This window comes from Siphateles boraxobius, unplaced genomic scaffold (assembly GCF_051911475.1).
Source record: "Siphateles boraxobius isolate OS27281-9 unplaced genomic scaffold, OSU_SipBor_1 207, whole genome shotgun sequence".
NCBI classification, from domain to species: Eukaryota; Metazoa; Chordata; class Actinopteri; order Cypriniformes; family Leuciscidae; genus Siphateles; species Siphateles boraxobius.
The window spans coordinates 2357577-2377522 of NW_027508819.1; the positions used below are offsets into that span (position 1 = coordinate 2357577).

At 39.9% G+C, this 19946-nt stretch overlaps 1 protein-coding gene across 13 annotated transcripts in view; it reads right to left on the reverse strand.

The window, feature by feature from the left end:
* limch1b (LIM and calponin homology domains 1b) overlaps positions 1-19946 on the reverse strand; it is a 213270-nt gene that overhangs the window by 51040 nt on the left and 142284 nt on the right. For all 13 annotated transcript variants that reach the window (XR_013206033.1, XR_013206034.1, XR_013206035.1 and 10 more), the window contains 2 exons: positions 12483-12681; positions 1044-1296 (listed from right to left, as the gene is read on the reverse strand). Coding sequence is in view for 10 of the 13 variants with exons in the window: in XM_077237735.1 (XP_077093850.1) it covers positions 1044-1296; positions 12483-12681 (452 nt within the window). In the remaining 3 variants the exon portion in view is untranslated. The remainder of the gene's footprint in view (positions 1-1043; positions 1297-12482; positions 12682-19946) is intronic.

Below are 19946 nucleotides of genomic sequence, written 5' to 3' on the forward strand. Positions count from 1 at the left end.
ATCTAATCACCATTCAGGCAAAAGACCAGACTGCAGATATAAATCATATCTCTAGCACTCCTTCAGCACATGAGAGTTACTGCAGATGCATAATCAACATTATCGGCAAGGCGATGTGTAAATGTGTAAGTTCATAAGTCGACAGCATTGCTGAGTATTTTCTTCTTAAAACTGCAGTGAACCAAAGACAGTCTCAAAATCACGGTTTGAAATCGCTGGTGTTTGTGTAGTTTCACAAACTACCTTGTAACCAATCAGATCAACGTGTGATCGTCAACGAGTGGATCTCTGAGTGAGTGAGTGAGTGGAGGCGGGGCTCATTTGCATATTCATAGAACCACGCATACTAAATGAGGCAAGGGTGTCGAGTTACATTCAAGATATTTTAAGGCATGAAGAATTTTTTTTCAAGGAAAAAACTTTTAAATATGTAATTTTGGTGATCAAAGATGAGTTTTAAGGGATTAAATGATTGACTACAGGCGGATACACTGACTACATGTTTTTCATGCTGTAAAAGGATCTATGTGGAGTTTGGCAAACAGTGTCTCGAGAGAAGACAGACCATCTCGAAACACATACTATAAATATCTTGGCAGCTGATATGGGGCAAATAAGGGTTGATTAATTAATTTATTAATTTGTTTATTGTATTATTTATAAACACGCAGAGGGTTAGGATTTCGGTGCAGGTACAGAGAGATTTAACTGTGTGAGGCCAAACATGACTATCATAACTAATAACATCACTAATGTCTATGGTAAGAAAGAATAATGATGTGCTGATTTGTTCCAAAATTATAAAAAGAAGCAAAAGTTGCTCTCAGAACTGGTTTTCGAATCTAACCAAATGCCTGACCTTTGACCTACTGACACTAAAGTAGTCTTGAGTTATTCCCCTTTACTCTTCACACATGCCAGCTGGAAAGGTCTCAAAAACTCTTGGAGCCCAAACAGAATATTTATTTCAGGAGCGAGTCATTGTCCAACACTCCTACTGGTAAACCAACCGCTTTATCAACATACCAGTGTGTCAGCCTTACCTGAAAGGCCTCTCTCCTCCGACAGGTGAGGTTGTGTTACTCCAGCTGTTGCAGCTGTCGTCCCGGTCTGCACGCGGGCGGCGCACCGGCGCGGCCATGAACGTGCCCTGGTTAGTCTTGTTGGGCAAGTACTGGTTGAAAGGAAGGGCGATCCGTGGCTCGCTGTAGGACGTTCTCCGCACCAGCATGTCGTCCTTGCGCACGTCCGGCATCTTCCTCTGGGGGGCGTCGCTCTCCGAGTCGCTGCCGTGGCCTGCAATCACAAGCAGAGCCAATTACTGAAGAGTCTGACAGTGTTATTGCCATCATCTGCTGGTAGAACTGTGTTAGAGTTAAAGAGCTCAGCTCTAACCCCCAAACTTATAGGTTCAAATCTAACCAGGTGAACTGAAACAGTGAAATTTAATTAATGCATTTTAACCCTGTCAATGTGTACATTTACATACTCCCCCATAATGGGATTATAATGGGATTTTGGCAATATTGTGATTAATCTTTACCTCACGTTAACAAAATACTTTGATCAAACTAATGCGATTAAGCTCATAGTCCTAGTAACTATAATCGCATTATTACCGCTCTGACCAAAGTGTGTCTGTTCTCGGACGTACACGGATGCAGTGTGTTGAACTCCGTCAACACAACTCACTGCACAGTCTCTGCTCAGTATCTGAATACGGCAGTGAAGGCAAAACCAGTTTCAGCGGCAAAGTCCATAGAATTGATGTAAATGAGCAGTTATAAACTGGGATGTGACTTCATCATTTGTGCTGTGCATTGGGGTATGTGACGAATGGCCGTAAAAATAACCACACTTCTTAGCGAATCATCAAAATAATGAAAATAACATGTAAACGGAGTTGAGAGTTTTGCTCGTGTTTTGTAAATGTCTAACTCTAACCCTTCAGACGACACACAGCTCATATCTCTGTCGCTGGGAGTTGCTGTAACACAACACACGGTAGACACAAGTTTGCAGCGCAGAGCGGCTCTCGCACTGTATGACGTGATCCAGTCCGGATCCGATCACACAGTCCGGGTTTTCTGAGAATACGATTGTGAGTTCTGGAAATGTAAAGGTTTGAGTTCAGTTATAGAATGTGGTTTGTCACTCCATACATTTCTGAACTGCGTGTGAACATAACCGGACTCAAATACTCATTCTGGCAACCGTATTCTCGTGGCCAAAGTCTACTTCATGCACACAGTGTCAGCAGTGTGGACGCACGGTGTGGAATACAGCAATAAGTGAAATATGTTTGCTTGAAATATAGTGAGGCAGCTCATGCTAAAGTACTATAGCTGGACTGCATCTGAGAGCCCATGATGACCCCCGTCCAGCGTCCACAGCTCCTGCAACATGTACAACTGGATGAAGCGGCTGTTTCAGCAGGATAATGCACATGCCCCTCTGAACAAAGTGATCAGGAACGGTTTGAGGGGTTCAAGGTGTTGCCCTGGTCTCCAGATTCCCCAGATCTCTGGGATGTGCTGGACCAACACCACCTCACAACCTGAAGGTCTTAAAGGATCTGCAGCTAGTGTATTTGTGCCAGAAACCAGAAGACACGTCCAGAGGTCTTGTGGAGTCCATGCCTAGACGGGTCAGTGCTGTTTTGGCGGCACGAGGGGGATCTACACGATATTAGGCTGGTGGTTTTAGTGTTGAGACTGATCAGTGTATATTGCTGGAGATTTCAGTGGTTAAGGCGAGGCACGGCAGGCAAAAACATCGTTTTTTTTTTTCACTGGTCAATTTTGAGATTTTGGGATATTTGTCTTCAATAACATGTCTTCTTTCAGACTCGTGGTGAAAAAAAGTCTGAAATACACATTTAGGCCTTTATTTTACTACACTTTGTTTGCATCTGTAGATTTCTCATAAATTCATCAAAAGTTGTCGTTATAAATCATCCTTCTGCTCCGTGATCGCGATCTGCAACCTGTCATCACACACACCGTTAGAAAGCTCTCTCTCTCCTCTACAATACTGCCAGATCCAAATATGGTCATTTCCTTTTTATCAGCAACCAATCGTGAAAGTAAAAGGGGGGATTTTACTCTAAATGCGCAATCTCATTGGCTGATGCTAAATCTTTAAAGCACGTTTTCTCAAAATGACTTTTCTCTCATTCTCCAAGTCCGAAATCTCAAGTTCAGTAGCACCTTTATACACCAAACTTTCCAGTCTTGTACATAGTTATATTATGAAGACATTTACAGAGGGATTTGTAAATATATTATTCCTAGCCTGATTTATATAACATTTTATTCCAAAAAACATGGCGAAAATCATTTTTTTAAGGCTATTAGCAGTGTATTCTGATTTACAGGATAACAAAAGTAGATTTCCATAAATCCCTCTGTAATTGTTCCCCCATCTAATATGTGAACACAATGAAAAAATAATTTTGAACCTGGCTTTGTCCAATACTCAGATTTAGTTTTTTTTATATATATATATATGCAAATTAGCGCATATTTAATTAGATAATGCCTCATATGCATATTTAAACATTAAATTACAGAAAACTTGTAACACATTTTTTTCTCATCTTAATGTAGGTAATCAACTGGCAAAGTTTCATGGTGATATCTGCTAGCTAAAAAAATTACCCTATTCACCTGTAGTGTCTCGCCTTAAACACCAATAGAAAAGTGAGCTTACAGTAGATGCAGTAGCTCTGACAGAGGCAAATCAGAGATCAGTCTTTGGTTTTGGTGCATCTGAGGCTTTCCAGTGTCTGCCACTCCAAACATGATCTCAAGCACCCTGGAGTGTGAGCAAACAGCTATATAAACCACTTTAGCCTGTGGCTGCATTTGAGAGGACTGATGCAGAATATTCTGAGGACCTGATGTTTAAGTAGATTACTGTCTCAAAGTCCTTTAGTCTTTATAAAGCTGATTTGTCAGAGTCAAAAGCTGTTTTGAGGAGCACCTGGATCAACATTGACCTTCCACTGTAACTCTCCTCCTCACACTCCCAGGCCAGATGCCCTGCACATGTCTGTCCGACAGCGTCTGTGGCGCAGGGTTGAACACACACCCGTCAACATGATGACTGATGGTGCATGTCACCTCACACAACTCTTGACATAAGCAGTAAACACATACTGTATGGCTAGTGAAGCCGCAGCAATCTCCGCTGACACATGATGCTACTGCAGGGAAAGGACAGTTTCACACACATAATGTTTTTCCCAACAATTTTATCGCAGATGTTTCTCCTAAAAGTGTTTAAAAGAAATATACAATGTAGAGCAGTATAAAAGCAATGTTGATAGAATAGCTCACTTAACTTGGTCTTGACAGAATTTGATGTGAAATATCTGAGTTCATATTTGCCTCATGAGACAGCAAAGCAGAGCAAAAGCAGCCGAAGACTTTTATGAGCAGTCTGCACTACTCAACTAGTCATCTAATGACGAGTGGGCAGATGTAGTCCGATAGAGGAGCGTGACAGCGGCAGGCCGTCCACTCATGCTTTGGGTGAACATTATATTTCTAGAGTCCCTTTATGAAGGCTTTTATTGGACAAAGACTGTTACTGTATTATTGTATAATTATGCTGTTTTTTTTAAAAGGTACACTGTAATTTTCAGCTCTCTAGTGGTTAAAAAACAAAACTGCATGCGTTTTGTGGAAGAACATTGTTTTGGTTGTGCTTCGGCTCTGTGCGGATGGATATGATTATCCTACTATACTACTGAAGAGATATGACCAGTTCAGATGAAAGGGTCTCCAGCTGACTAGCTGAAGATGATACTGTAGCTTTACACATTAATAGACACGATACTTCCTTAAGAATAAACTAAAGGGGTGGTGATGGCGCAGTGGATAAGACGCATGCCTTTGGTGTGAGAGACCCGGGTTCGAATCCACTGTGAGACACCAATGTGTCCCTGAGCAAGACACTTAACCCCTAGTTGCTCCAGAGGCGTGTGACCTCTGACATATCTAGCAATTGTAAGTCGCTTTGGATAAAAGCGTCAGCTAAATGAATAAATGTAAATGTACAGCACAACAACCGTAATTAAATGATCTTCACAACAGATAATCTTCACAGTGAACTGTTTTAGAGACACATATATGACGGTTTATCAGTTCAGTTATCTGTTCATGTTCTCCTAAAGTCACTCTCCTCTGTACACACACACACACACACACACGATCTGATGTTGATTCTTGTTTAATTACTTGTTCTCTTTTCTCCAGCAGACTCTCCTGTTCACACACACACACACACACACACACACACGATCTGATGTTGATTCTTGTTTAATTACTTGTTCTCTTTTCTCCAGCAGACTCTCCTGTTCACACACACACACACACACACACACACACACACACACACACACACACACACACACACACACACACAAACACACACACACACACACACACACACACACACACACACACACACACACACACACACAAACACACACACACGATCTGATGTTGATTCTTGTTTAATTACTTGTTCTCTTTTCTCCAGCAGACTCTCCTGTTCACACACACACACACACACACACACACACACGATCTGATGTTGATTCTTGTTTAATTACTTGTTCTCTTTTCTCCAGCAGACTCTCCTGTTCACACACACACACACACACACACGATCTGATGTTGATTCTTGTTTAATTACTTTTTCTCTTTTCTCCAGCAGACTCTCCTGTTCACACACACACACACACACACACACACACACACACACACACACACACACACACACACACACACACACACGATCTGATGTTGATTCTTGTTTAATTACTTGTTCTCTTTTCTCCAGCAGACTCTCCTGTTCACACACACACACACACACACACACACACACACACACACACACACACACACACACACACACACACACACACACACACACACACACACACACACACACACACACACACACACTCTCCTCTGTTCGGCATTTGTGACCAGTCACGGAAACTAGGGACACAAGTCGGTTCTGGGGCATTTTGAGTTATTCATAGATTCTGAGAGTGTAATATCCAAGCTTTCCAACGATGTGTTACATGTGGAAATCTGATAATATTTGGAGAAGTTGTGGCCATTTTAAAGTAGGCACTTAAAAAAGCTCAAAGATGAGAAAACGACCTCTAAAGATTGTGCAGTTCTCACCTGTCTCTGCTGCTGGGGGTGACAATAGGGCTCATTTACATCTCATTTAGATAAGCCATACCCCCTGTAAAGCTCCTCCATGTGCTTTACAGCTTTTTTTACACTTCGAATGAGTGCACTTCTGCCGCACTAGGCGAAAAACAATTGTGCTGCCCCTCTATTTGCAACGTACCAGCAACAACACACAAAGACCAATAATGCCATATAGCCTGCATATAACGCGAAACCAGCAACAACACATAAAGACCAATATGCCATATACATATAACGCAAAACCAGCAACAACACACAAAGACCAATATGCCATATACATACAGTATAACGCAAAACCAGGAACAACACACAAAGACCAATATGCCATATACATATAACGCAAAACCAGCAACAACAAACAAAGACCAATAAGCCATAGGCCTACATATAGCGCAAATAGTGCGCAACGCTCGTGTGCCCAAAATGTCAACAATATTAAAGTTTATGTAGGAGGCAAATGCCTGCTGGCATTTTTCTTTAAGCAGTCATTTCTGCAATTTTCCAAATAATCACATTTCACCTCCTCAAATTACTGTTGCAAATCTCTTTACACCACTTTCTTATGTGCGTATACACACACAAATGAAATGTCCGCAAGCACATTATATCATCAGCAGGTTCAGCATCTTAAATAACGACTAAAGAGCAAATGAAGCTTAACTTACATTTCAGAAACACGCACGGCAGGCCTTCATCGCAGCAGCAAAGGTCTTAACTGCATCCTCTATTTCGATTCTCCGTCACATATGAAACAGCCAGCCACCGCTGTCAGCGAGCCGAGCCGCCGTATTCAAGCACTGAGGGCGCGCGCGCCGCACCCATACCTCCGGTTCAGTTTCCCGAGCCCACGAAGTGCGGCGAAAACATTTTCGGTGTAACTGCCAGACGGTTCATCTCGTCTGCGACAATCTTTGCGGCATCCATCTTCATTGAATTTTGATATCAGAGAGAGCCGGCCAGAGCACAGCATAATAAGTAGCCATGCGGTTCACTTGGAGGGCGGGGGCAAAAGCGCCGGGTTATTCAGTATGGATATACACACAGACAATGACACGCCACGCCCCTACTGCATGCTAGAATCTCCGAAAACAAGCCGATTTCAACCTCAAAATGTAAGCTTTTAAATATACCAATACTGCTATCTCAAACATGGAGAGGCTTCTTCGTGATTTCAATTAACAGATTCTCCAAAAAATTGAAAATCACCAATTTTGAAAAAAACTCTTCTTTCTCATTTTGCTCGAAAGTTGTGCTGCCGACTTGTGTCCCTGGTTTCTGTGACGGGTCACATTTGTTTAAAACAGGTGATTTGAGATTTAGCGGCTCCATGTCAACCTTTCTCGCTCGTTGTGACAGCTAACCTCTGACACTCACACACTCATACACTTACACACACACACACACACACACACACACACACACACACACTCAACTAACCTCTGACACTCACACACACACACACACACACACACACACACACACACACACACACACACACACACACACACACACACACACACACACACACACTCAACTAACGTCTGCCACTCTCCCACCAGACACGCACACATCAAAGAAGCCGGAGAAACTTTACTCTATTTACAGATATGATGAGACGAGTGAGTGTGAAAAGCATCGCGACAGGTCTAAAATACTTATTAAAGACTTATAATAGGCTTACCATAGTGAATCAGGGAAAGACAAACACACGTTTTTGAAGAAGGACTGATAATGTATTGACTTATTTACATTTTGTTAATTTTAACTCTTTCCCTCCAGCATTTCTAAAACAAATTGCCAGTTTTGAACATTTTCACAAAACTTTCATGGCTCCCAGAATGTTTTGTTGTATAAATATCTGGACATGCAATATATAAAATGAAAGAACAAAGCCTTTGCCTTCACACATTTTATTCTAGCTTCATGCATTCTTTTTTAATCAACACTTCAACACAAAAAGCTCAATTTTGAGCAAAAAGCTGAGAAAATTGCATTTTTATCAAAGTGTTATTCTGGATCGTACTCCGAGCGATGATCAAATCAGACGAGTAGAGCGAGTCCCTCCACACTCTCAAAGCCTCACAGTCCCGCAGCTCGTCCTGGGTCGACGTCTCACTCAGGCATTAGGCAGTTCTGATTCATATGCTGTTTAATGTTGATGTTTGCATTATATTACATATGCATCTACACTACCGTATAACAATGAAAACACGGAAAGCCGGAAAATTATGTCAATTTTTCTAAGCGGAGAAAGAGTTAAACAAGAAAATGTTACATAGTGTACCTTTATTAATGTACTCTAAAAATGTTAAAAAAAGGCATAAACTGATCGTTATATATATATATATATATATATATATATATATATATATATATATAGCACAATCAGTTTCGGGTTCAGACCAAACAACTGAAGCTAGTGTGAAAACAGCCACACTTTCCACAGCTGACACTTAATATGCAATATGGCTGAAAAACTGTCCAACAAACAAAAAACAGTATTTCGACCAGAAGGATTTATTCACATGCTATGTACATTCTGTTAACGAAAGTAGTAAAGTTTTTATAGATGTCTTATTAAAACTTGGTATATCCTGCTGAAATCAACTTATGAGAAGAGAGACATTATAAAATACCTTTATACGAGCAAGTTATAATTCCATCTCCATGTGTACTTCAAACCCTCACATAAATATCCCCGAGAACCATTTATAGATCTCTCACTGGTTTGGTAAATATTAAAAACTCAACATATGCAAAAATGCTCTTCATGCGTATGCTTTGAGAGTGCTATTGACTTCAAATGAAGAAGGATTGCAGACGCTCCGAAATGTAACCTCGTGCGCTTTACAGATTGCTTTAAAAGAACTACATAATTACATTAGTAGCTTTTTTCCTGTATTTAATGTCACGCTAACAAAGAAAACAATGTACGCAGCCCAAATGCATGACATTTGACAGTGCCACAGGGATGAAAGAGTAGCGAATGCATAATCTGAGACTTGCCTGAGCTCTTCCAAATGTGGGATGTTTAAATACTTCCTCTTATCCCAGTTTAATGTGCAGAGACTATGAATAAGCTCAAACTCACACCATTGGCTTAACTAATGGCGGCACTATCTGTTTTAGTAAGCTATGGAGGACGAGGGGCATCTGGTGCCGTTTAAATCACAACTGAAACATGACGTGTATCATATCATGTATTATATCACGAGATGGTTGGCGATTCTAAGCCCTAAAATCGTTATTTTTGCCGACACAAGAATGACAACCTCAGTCTGTAAGATATCAAGCGAATATTTTAGTTCTGGCAGGACATGTTAGTCGCGTGTGTTGTTCAGGACTATCGTCAGCTTTATCTCTGATTATTACCCTCCTCCATCCCCAGCTCCACCTGTCCTACATAGTCTATTAACAACATTACTGATATCTGTAATACATGAATGTTTGTTCTGTTAGCGCTGAGCGTGTTTACCGCTGCTCTTATCCGTCAGTAACTGTATGCTAATGCTCAATCATCTTTGACAGTAGTGATCCTGACAGGATTACTTTACTGAACGACTTTGCTCTTCTGTCGTGTCACCAGTCCGTCTGCTGTCAGACCAATGGCCCCATCACTGAGCACTGCATTCTGGGATAAAGCCTCTGCCTCTCATTCACAATTTCTCTAGAAAAGTACAATCTAATACTAAAACTGAATGTTTTCTAGGAGCTCTGGGGACAGAGATGGATTTGTGGGAAACTGTGGAAATAAAGGGTTTTGACTGGAGAAATGCAACTGTGTTTTCCTGTTTATTCTCAGGCTGATCCAAGTTTGATTTAAGTGTTCAAACGTCCACTTTTACTCAACCCAACGGGTGCAGTAGACTCTGATTATATGAGGATGTTTAAAACATTACTGCTGTGAGAGAGAGTGTGTGTGTGTGTGTTGATTTGCATGTGTGTTTGCATATGAAGGATAAACTGCACCCAAACTGGGCTGGGCGTCTGTCCTGATCTGTAAATAATACAGTGCAGCGAACGATCCTCGTTAGTTCTGCATACTGTAGTTAAGACAGCAAAATAAACTGGCTTTTAAACCAACTTTTAAAATGAAGGAACAATTTCTATATCTTGTGATGTTTATGTCAAAGACTGTAGATCCAATTAAACTCTCCTGTACTGTATTTTGTCAGCGTGGACAGGCTGTGTGACATCCCCAAAAACCAAGACCAAAATGACATGAAGCCACAGAGAACAGGACCCGCACTAATGAGGGTTAATTTGCACAATGGATAAACATGGTTTGTGTCGAATGAAAAAATGAAACTATTGAAATTTATTTTGGGCCTTGAACCTCAATCTCTTTGATTATCCTGATATATATTATGTGCAACAATGATATGCTGTTCTCCTTCTCTCTGTTTCATCAGGAAAGGCTGTAATAAGTCTGTAACCATGGCGACGGCACTCAGATCAACACAAACACTTGCAGAGCCGACTGAAACCACACGGTCAGACCACATGACGTCACATCTGTGTGTAGCGCAGCATCAGCCTCGGTCAGTCACACATATCAATGAAGCATTGCATTAGAGTTCACTTTAAAAAAAGAGACTGCAATTTTAATTCAAATTTGACCAGATTTAAGCCACGCCCTTGCGCTGATATCATCAATTGCACACGCAGCTCAACCGACTCACTGAACATGTGGAAGATGAGCGTTGAGCTATTAATTTTGTGTTTCACGCATAAATAGCATTTTTGTGTACGTGAAAGAACAGCTGTGCTAATATTTAGATGACTAGCTGTAATTTCTGAGAGAGTTTAGCCATCGTCTAGCTAGTTAATAATTATTTACATAAAAACATAATTGCAATGTGTTATAATCTGACTGGGGTTACAGCAGTCAACAAACGCAATAGCAGCATTAGCGTATTGTATTAGTGTGCAGACACAGATGAAGTCATGTGACCGAGACACACCAGCTGACGAAAGCCCAGAAACACCCGAGAACAGAGAGAGAGAGAGAACATGTGACATACAGGCACAGGACGATGTCTCTGTTAACACACACACACACACACACACACACACACACACACACACACACACACACACACACACACACACACACACACACACACACACACACACACACACACACACACTTCGAGTGCATGTCTGTCATGTCTGTTCTCCTTCAGGTCAGCTGTAGGATCATGCATTTGAATTCTGGCTTGACATGATAGCTCAGTTTGACACTTTCCTGGGTAAGGTAATTATGACGAATTCATATTTAGTTTTGTTGATGTTGTAAATTGTATGTATGTATTATATGCATATAGTGTTAGCTATCATGAAATCTGTACCACTTTACAATAAGGTTTTATTAGTTCAATTTGTTAACATTAACTAATAATGAACTGCACTTATACAGCATTTATTAATCTTAGTTAATATTAATTTCAGCATTTACTAAAACATTATTAAAATCAAAAGTTGTATTAGTTAACATTAGTTAATGCACTGACTGTGACATAACATGAACAAACAATTAACAGGTGTATTATTATAATTATTATTATTAACTAAGATTAACAAGTACAGTAACAAATGTGTTGCTCATGGTTAGTTCATGTTAGTTAATACATGAATAATAAACAAATGAACCTTATTGTAAAGTATTACTATGAAATCAAAGATATAAGTTCCTTACAATTTAGAGTTGGACATGGACTTAGATTTCACTTCACTAGAGTATTTCCCCAAGCTAATAACACTCGCCTTGGATAAAAACGAATGACATTGTCAGACTCAGACTGCGTCTGAAATCGAGTTATATTTTTATTTTAGTTAAGCATAACTAGCATGCTGCCGCAACTTTTACAGAAGCAAGGAAGGATAAATGCCCCCCATTGTCTCAGTTGAACATGTTTCACTTTGTTTCTGAAGTAAACTGCTCAATTTCTCCACATTTCTTGCACATTGTAAGGCGTAACAACGCTCGGTTAGGGAAGAGCACAATATCAGCAGTCAGCAAGAGGACAGTCAACACTGGGTCAGCTGATCTTTCTGACGGACTCAACATCGGGTCAGCTGATCTTTCTGACAAGCTTCCTCAGTTTTCCTCAATCAGGGATTCGAGGAACAACTACTGCATTCACACAACCCTATTACTCCCAGATGTTTACCGGTTGTCAACTTTGAACCCATTGCTAGTTTGAACCCATGGATGAGCTGCAGTGGTGTCAGTGAGAGGCTTACCATCGCTGTAGCCGAGGGCGAGCAGGCCGTCGGGCGAGGGCGTGTGATGGGAGCGTGAGCCGCTGGAGTCCAGGCTGTCGAACGAGTCGTCTCGTGTGTGTGTCGGCGGGGAGAGAGAGATGCTGCGCTCCGATTCACAGCAGTCGATATAACCACTGTCCCTGACGCTGCGCTGCGGGCTGTCCAACTGCTGTGCTTCCTGACACACACACACACACACACACACACACACAACATCACAGGTTTGCAGTCCGAGGTTTTGATTGTGAACAAAAACAAACATGTTTGGAATGAGCTTCGCAACACGATTGAGCTTCAGGTCTGTTCTTGTGGGTCAAGCAAGTACAATTGAGCTTCTGTTTATATTCGCTGTTCAATGTTTATATGTGAATAAAAGCCTAAATTTAATCATATAAAGCCATCTAATCTCTTCAGAAAATTTGGACAAAAACCACTCAAATCAAATGAATTAGTTTCGCGATCTCTTAATGAACTTTTGGAAGAGACAGTGGTAGTGCATGAACTGTCAATGGAGGGACAGAAATCTCTTAGATTTCATTTAAAGTTTCTTCGTGTGTTTTTCAAAGATCAACGTAAGTTAATAATAATGATAAATGTTATTATCTATAGCGCCTTTAAAAGTTACATCTCAAAGTGCTTCACAAAAATAAGAAAAAAATAAAAGAGAAATACAACAATATAAAAGAAAAAGCATTAATAAAAGTGAATAACATTCAAATATATAATAGGAATATAAAGTTTCTTATTTTCATAAGTAAATGGTAATCAGTACTCAAATAAAATATGAGAATATGTGTTGAACGGAATGAGGGTGAGTGTGTATATATATATGTGTGTGTGTGTGTGTGTGTGTGTGTGTGTGTGTGTGTGTGTGTGTGTGTGTGTGTGTGTGTGTGTGTGTGTGTGTGTGTGTGTGTGTGTGTGTGTGTGTGTGTGTGTGTGTGTGTTACTAGATTAAGATGAAGACAGGTGAAGGCAGAATCAAAATATAAACGAGGTTTAATCCATAAGGCGTAACAGAGTAATACACACACATACATGAGTATACATGAACATCATCCGACAACTAAAGAATGAGCACAGAGAACTGAACACACACAGGTAATGAACTCAATGATGTACATCTGTGGAGGAAGAGAAGAAGAGCAGTGACCACAGGAACAGAGGAGTGGCGGAAACAAAGACAAAGACACGTGATTGATGAAAACAAACTGAAAGTCCAGATAAAAGTGACTATATATATATATATATATATATATATATATATATATATATATATATATATATATATATATATATATATACAGTATATGTTTAATTGTTTAGTAATGACTTGTAAATCGACTTGTTTCTGTTATGAAAGGCTCCTTTGAATGTATTTTGTTCTTAAAGACATTCAGTGTTTGTGAATTAATCTGCTAAGTGAATGATTCAGTGACTTATAATAGACAAAGATACTGACATTATAATGTATAAAAAAAGAGTCACTAAATTACTTGAACAAATTGTTTTTCGAATGGATTTAAAAGCTTTAAGTCACTCGATGAATCAAAATCCCACTATAAGGCTGTGTCTGAAATCACATACTTCCCTACTATACCATAGATGAAAAACTGTATGTGACAAAAGAAGTGTGTCCGAATTCATGGTACTATATAATAAAAAGTAGACAACACTTTGATGCCCTACTTCTGAACACTGTACTACCATATCATAACTGATATCATAACTGACACTATAATATCATAACTGATATCATAACTGACACTGTACTATCATACCATAACTGATATCATTACTGACACTGTACTATCATACCATAACTGATATCATTACTGACACTGTACTATCATATCATAACTGACACTGTACTACCATATCATAATTGATATCATAACTGACACTATCCTATCATAACTGATATCATAACTGATATCATAACTGACACTATCCTATCATAACTGATATCATAACTGATATCATAACTGACACCATAATATCATAACTGATATCATAACTGATACTGTACTACCGTACCATAACTGATATCATAACTGACACTATCATATCATAACTGATATCATAACTGACACTGTACTACCATATCATAACTGATATCATAACTGACACTGTACTATCGTATCATAACTGATATCATAACTGACACTACCTTATCATAACTGACACTGTTCTATCGTATCATAACTAATATCATAACTGACACTGTACTATCATATCATAACTGATGTCATAACTGACACTGTACTATCATACCATAACTAATATCATAACTGACACTGTACTATTGTATCATAACTTATATCATAACTGACACTGTACAATCATATCATAACTTATATCATAACTGACACTGTACAATCATATCATAACTGATATCATAACTGACGCTGTACTATCATATCATAACTGGTATCATAACTGACACTGTACTATCATATCATAACTGATATCATAACTGACACTGTACTATCGTATCATAACTGATATCATAACTGACACTGTACTATCATATCATAACTGATATCATAACTGACACTATCATATCATAACTGATATCATAACTGACACTATCATATCATAACTGACACTGTTCTATCGTATCATAACTTATATCATAACTGACACTGTACTATCATATCATAACTGATATCATAACTGACACTATCATATCATAACTGACACTGTTCTATCGTATCATAACTGATATCATAACTGACACTATCATATCATAACTGACACTGTTCTATCGTATCATAACTTATATCATAACTGACACTGTACTATCATATCATAACTGATATCATAACTGACACTGTACTACCATATCATAACTGATATCATAACTGACACTATCATATCATAACTAATATCATAACTGATATCATAACTGACACTGTACTATCGTATCAGAACTGATATCATAACTGACACTATCATATCATAACTAATATCATAACTGATATCATAACTGACACTGTACTACCATATCATAACTGATATCATAACTGACACTATCATATCATAACTAATATCATAACTGATATCATAACTGACACTGTACTATCGTATCAGAACTGATATCATTACTGACACTGTTCTATCGTATCATAATTTATATCATAACTGACACTGTACTATCGTATCATAATTTATATCATAACTGACACTGTACTATCATATCATAACTGATATCATAACTGACACTGTACTACCATATCATAACTGATATCATAACTGACACTATCATATCATAACTGATATCATAACTGACACTGTTCTATCATATCATAATTTATATCATAACTGACACTGTACTATCGTATCATAATTTATATCATAACTGACACTGTACTATCATATCATAACTGATATCATAACTGACACTGTACTACCATATCATAACTGATATCATAACTGACACTATCATATCATAACTGATATCATAACTGATATCATTACTGACACTGTACTATCATACCATAACTGACACTGTACTATCATATCTGACACCATACATTCCAAGATGGCGCCGCGGATGGCTGCCTCGGTGTGGAGCTCTCCAGCTATTGTGTTGTTTTTGTTCGTTTGTTCTGCGTTTAGTCATTCTTTTCCTATCAGTTTCACCAAAGACGAACTACTGGACATTAGGAAACATACACCAGAAACCTTTTCTACAGTTTTTGATTATTCAGACGTTTTGCTGGACATTCTCGTCGGAGGTGCAGCGTTGTTGTTCAAACGCGCGTTCAGACGCAAACGCGGGAAGCGAGCCGGCGCGCTGGTTAAACTCCGCGAGCGCGGCCTGCGCACTGCACTCCCCAGTATTCATCTCGCAAATCTCCGATCCCTTCCTAACAAAACGGATGAACTTCTTCTCCTCACCCACACTAACAAGGATTTTTTAAACTCTGCTGCTTTGTGCTTCACTGAAACCTGGCTGAGTGAAGCCATACCGGACAAAGCAATACATCTGCCGGGCTTCCAGCTGTTCCGAGCGGATCGCATCGCGGAGCTAACGGGGAAAACGAGAGGTGGTGGATTGTGTTTCTACATTAACGAAAGTTGGTGTTCAGATGTAACAACACTGAAGAAGATGTGCTCTCCCAAATTAGAGGCACATTTCATAAACTGTAAACCCTTCTACTCGCCTCGGGAATTTTCCTCTTTCATTCTCGTGAATGTTTACATCCCTCCAGACGCGTGCGTGAGCGCGGCGCTACAACAGCTGGCTGAACAAATAGCTGAAACGGAACAAAGGTACCCAGACTCTCTTTTAATCATTCTTGGGGATTTTAACAAAGCAAATCTTTCCCGTGAACTACCAAAATACAGACAGCACGTTACATGTCCCACCAGAGACAGTAATATACTGGACCACTGTTACACCACAATAAGAAATGCGTATCACTCCGTCCCACGGGCAGCTTTGGGGCTCTCTGATCACTGTTTGGTTCATCTCATACCGACCTACAGGCAGAAAATGAAATCAGCTAAACCTGGAATAAGGACTGTAAAAAGATGGACTAATGAAGCAGAGCAGGATCTACAGGCCTGCTTTGATTGCACTGATTGGACTGTTTTTGAAGCTGCTACCAATGATCTGGATGAGCTCACAGATACTGTAACATCATATATAAGTTTCTGTGAGGATACATGCATTCCTACCAGGACATTCTTATCATTCACTAATGATAAACCATGGTATACTGGGAAACTCAAACACCTTCGTCATGCCAAAGAGGATGCTTACAGAAGTGGGGATAAAATCTTGTATAACCAGGCCAGAAACAGATTGACAAAGGAGATCAGAGTTGCTAAAAGGAACTACTCTGATAAACTGAAAAACCAGTTTTCATCCAACGACCCATCATCAGTCTGGAATGGCCTGAGGAACATCACCAACTACAAGTCACCATCCCCTCGATCTGTGGACAATCAACACCTGGCTGACGATTTAAATTCATTTTACTGCCGGTTTGAAAAGCCCTCATTCACACCACACACCTGGTCTGATCTGCACTTCACACATTCACCATCACCTCCTGCACTCCAATTATCACTCCCCCCTCCTGCCATCCAACCTGAGCTTAAGGTCTGTGTGGAGGACGTGAGCCGAGTCTTCAAAAAACAGAAGACTAGGAAAGCCTCAGGCCCAGACGGCATCTCATCTGCTTGTTTAAAAGCCTGCGCTGACCAACTGGCCCCGGTCTTCACACAGATCTTCAATAGATCATTGGAGCAGTGTGAAGTTCCCTGCTGCTTCAAACGCTCCACTATCATTCCTGTCCCCAAAAAACCGAAAATCACTGGACTTAATGACTACAGACCTGTCGCTCTCACGTCTGTGGTCATGAAGTCGTTTGAAAGACTGGTGCAGGCCCACCTGAAGGACCTCACTGGACCCTTGCTGGATCCCTTTCAGTTTGCCTACAGAGCAAACAGGTCTGTGGATGATGCAGTCAACATGGGACTGCATTATATCCTGCAACATCTCGACAGACCAGGGACTTATGCAAGGATCCTCTTTGTGGACTTCAGTTCGGCCTTCAATACCATCATGCCTGGTCTTCTCACAGCCAAACTGACCCAGCTCTACATACCATCCTCGTACTGTCAGTGGATCACCAGCTTCCTGACGGAACGGCAGCAGCGAGTGAGACGGGTGAAACACACATCCTAGACACTCACAATCAGCACCGGAGCCCCCCAAGGGTGTGTTCTCTCCCCACTGCTCTTCTCCCTGTACACTAATGACTGCACTTCTAAAGACCCCACTGTCAAGCTCCTGAAATTTGCAGACGACACCACTGTCATCGGTTTCATCCAAAACGGTGACGAGTTTGCTTACAGACTGGAGGTTGAACAGCTGGCTGCCTGGTGCAGTTATAACAACCTTGAGCTGAACACGCTCAAAACAGTGGAGATGATCGTGGACTTCAGGAGGAACAGCCCAGCACTCCCCCCACTCACCATCATGAACAGCACTGTGGAAGCAGTGGGACAATCACATTGACTCCACTGTGAAAAAGGCCCAGCAGAGACTGTACTTCCTTCGCCAGCTGAGGAAGTTCAACCTGCCACAGGATCTGCTGATTCAGTTCTACTCAGCTGTCATTGAGTCTGTCTTGTGCGCTTCCATCACTGTCTGGTTTGGTTCAGCTACCAAATCAGACATCAGGAGACTACAACGGACAGTCCGGACTGCGGAGATGATCATTGGTGCCCCCCTGCCAAACCTCCAGGACCTGTACTCTTCCAGAGTGAGGAAGAGAGCAGGTAAAATCATCACAGAATCCACTCACCCTGGACACCTCCTGTTTGAACTGTTACCGTCAAGACGGAGACTCAGATCACTGGCCACAAGAACATCTCGGCACAGGAACAGTTTCTTCCCACAGGCCATTTCCCTCCTGAACAGTTAACACTCCTCCCAAGGCATATGCCTGTAAGTGCAATACTCCCACTGTTTAGTGCAATATCCTACAACTCAGGTGATACTTATATGTAGATTTATTTATTTATAATATTCAAAACACTGTAAATAGGTTCATAATCTGTAAATCTGAAAATGTCTATTCTGACTAAACCCAACTGTGATAGTTTTATTCTCATATATTTATATTTTTATTTTTTTTATTCTTATAATTTGTAGTATTATGTTTCATGTTGTATTTGTATTTGTATATGTCCACTGGAAGCCTCAGTACCAAAACAAATTCCTTGTGTGTGCAAGCACACTTGGCAATAAAGCTCTTTCTGATTCTGATTCTGATATCATAACTGATATCATAACTGACACTGTACTACCATATCATAACTGATATCATAACTGACACTATCATATCATAACTGATATCGTTACTTACACTGTACTATCATACCATAACTGATATCATAACTGACACTATACTACCATATCATAACTGATATCATAACTGACACCATCATATCATAACTGATATCATAACTGACACTGTACTACCGTACCATAACTGATATCATAACTGACACTATACTACCATATCATAACTGATATCATAACTGACACTATCATATCATAACTGATATCATAACTGACACTATCATATCATAACTGGCACTGTACTATCATACCATAACTGATATCATAACTGACACTATACTACCATATCATAACTGATATCATAACTGACACTATCATATCATAACTGATATCATAACTGACACTATCATATCATAACTGGCACTGTACTATCGTATAATAACTGATATCATAAATGACACTGTACTATCATATCATAACTAATATCATAACTGACACTGTACTATTGTATCATAACTTATATCATAACTGACACTGTACAATCATATCATAACTTATATCATAACTGACACTGTACAATCATATCATAACTGATATCATAACTGACACTGTTCTATCGT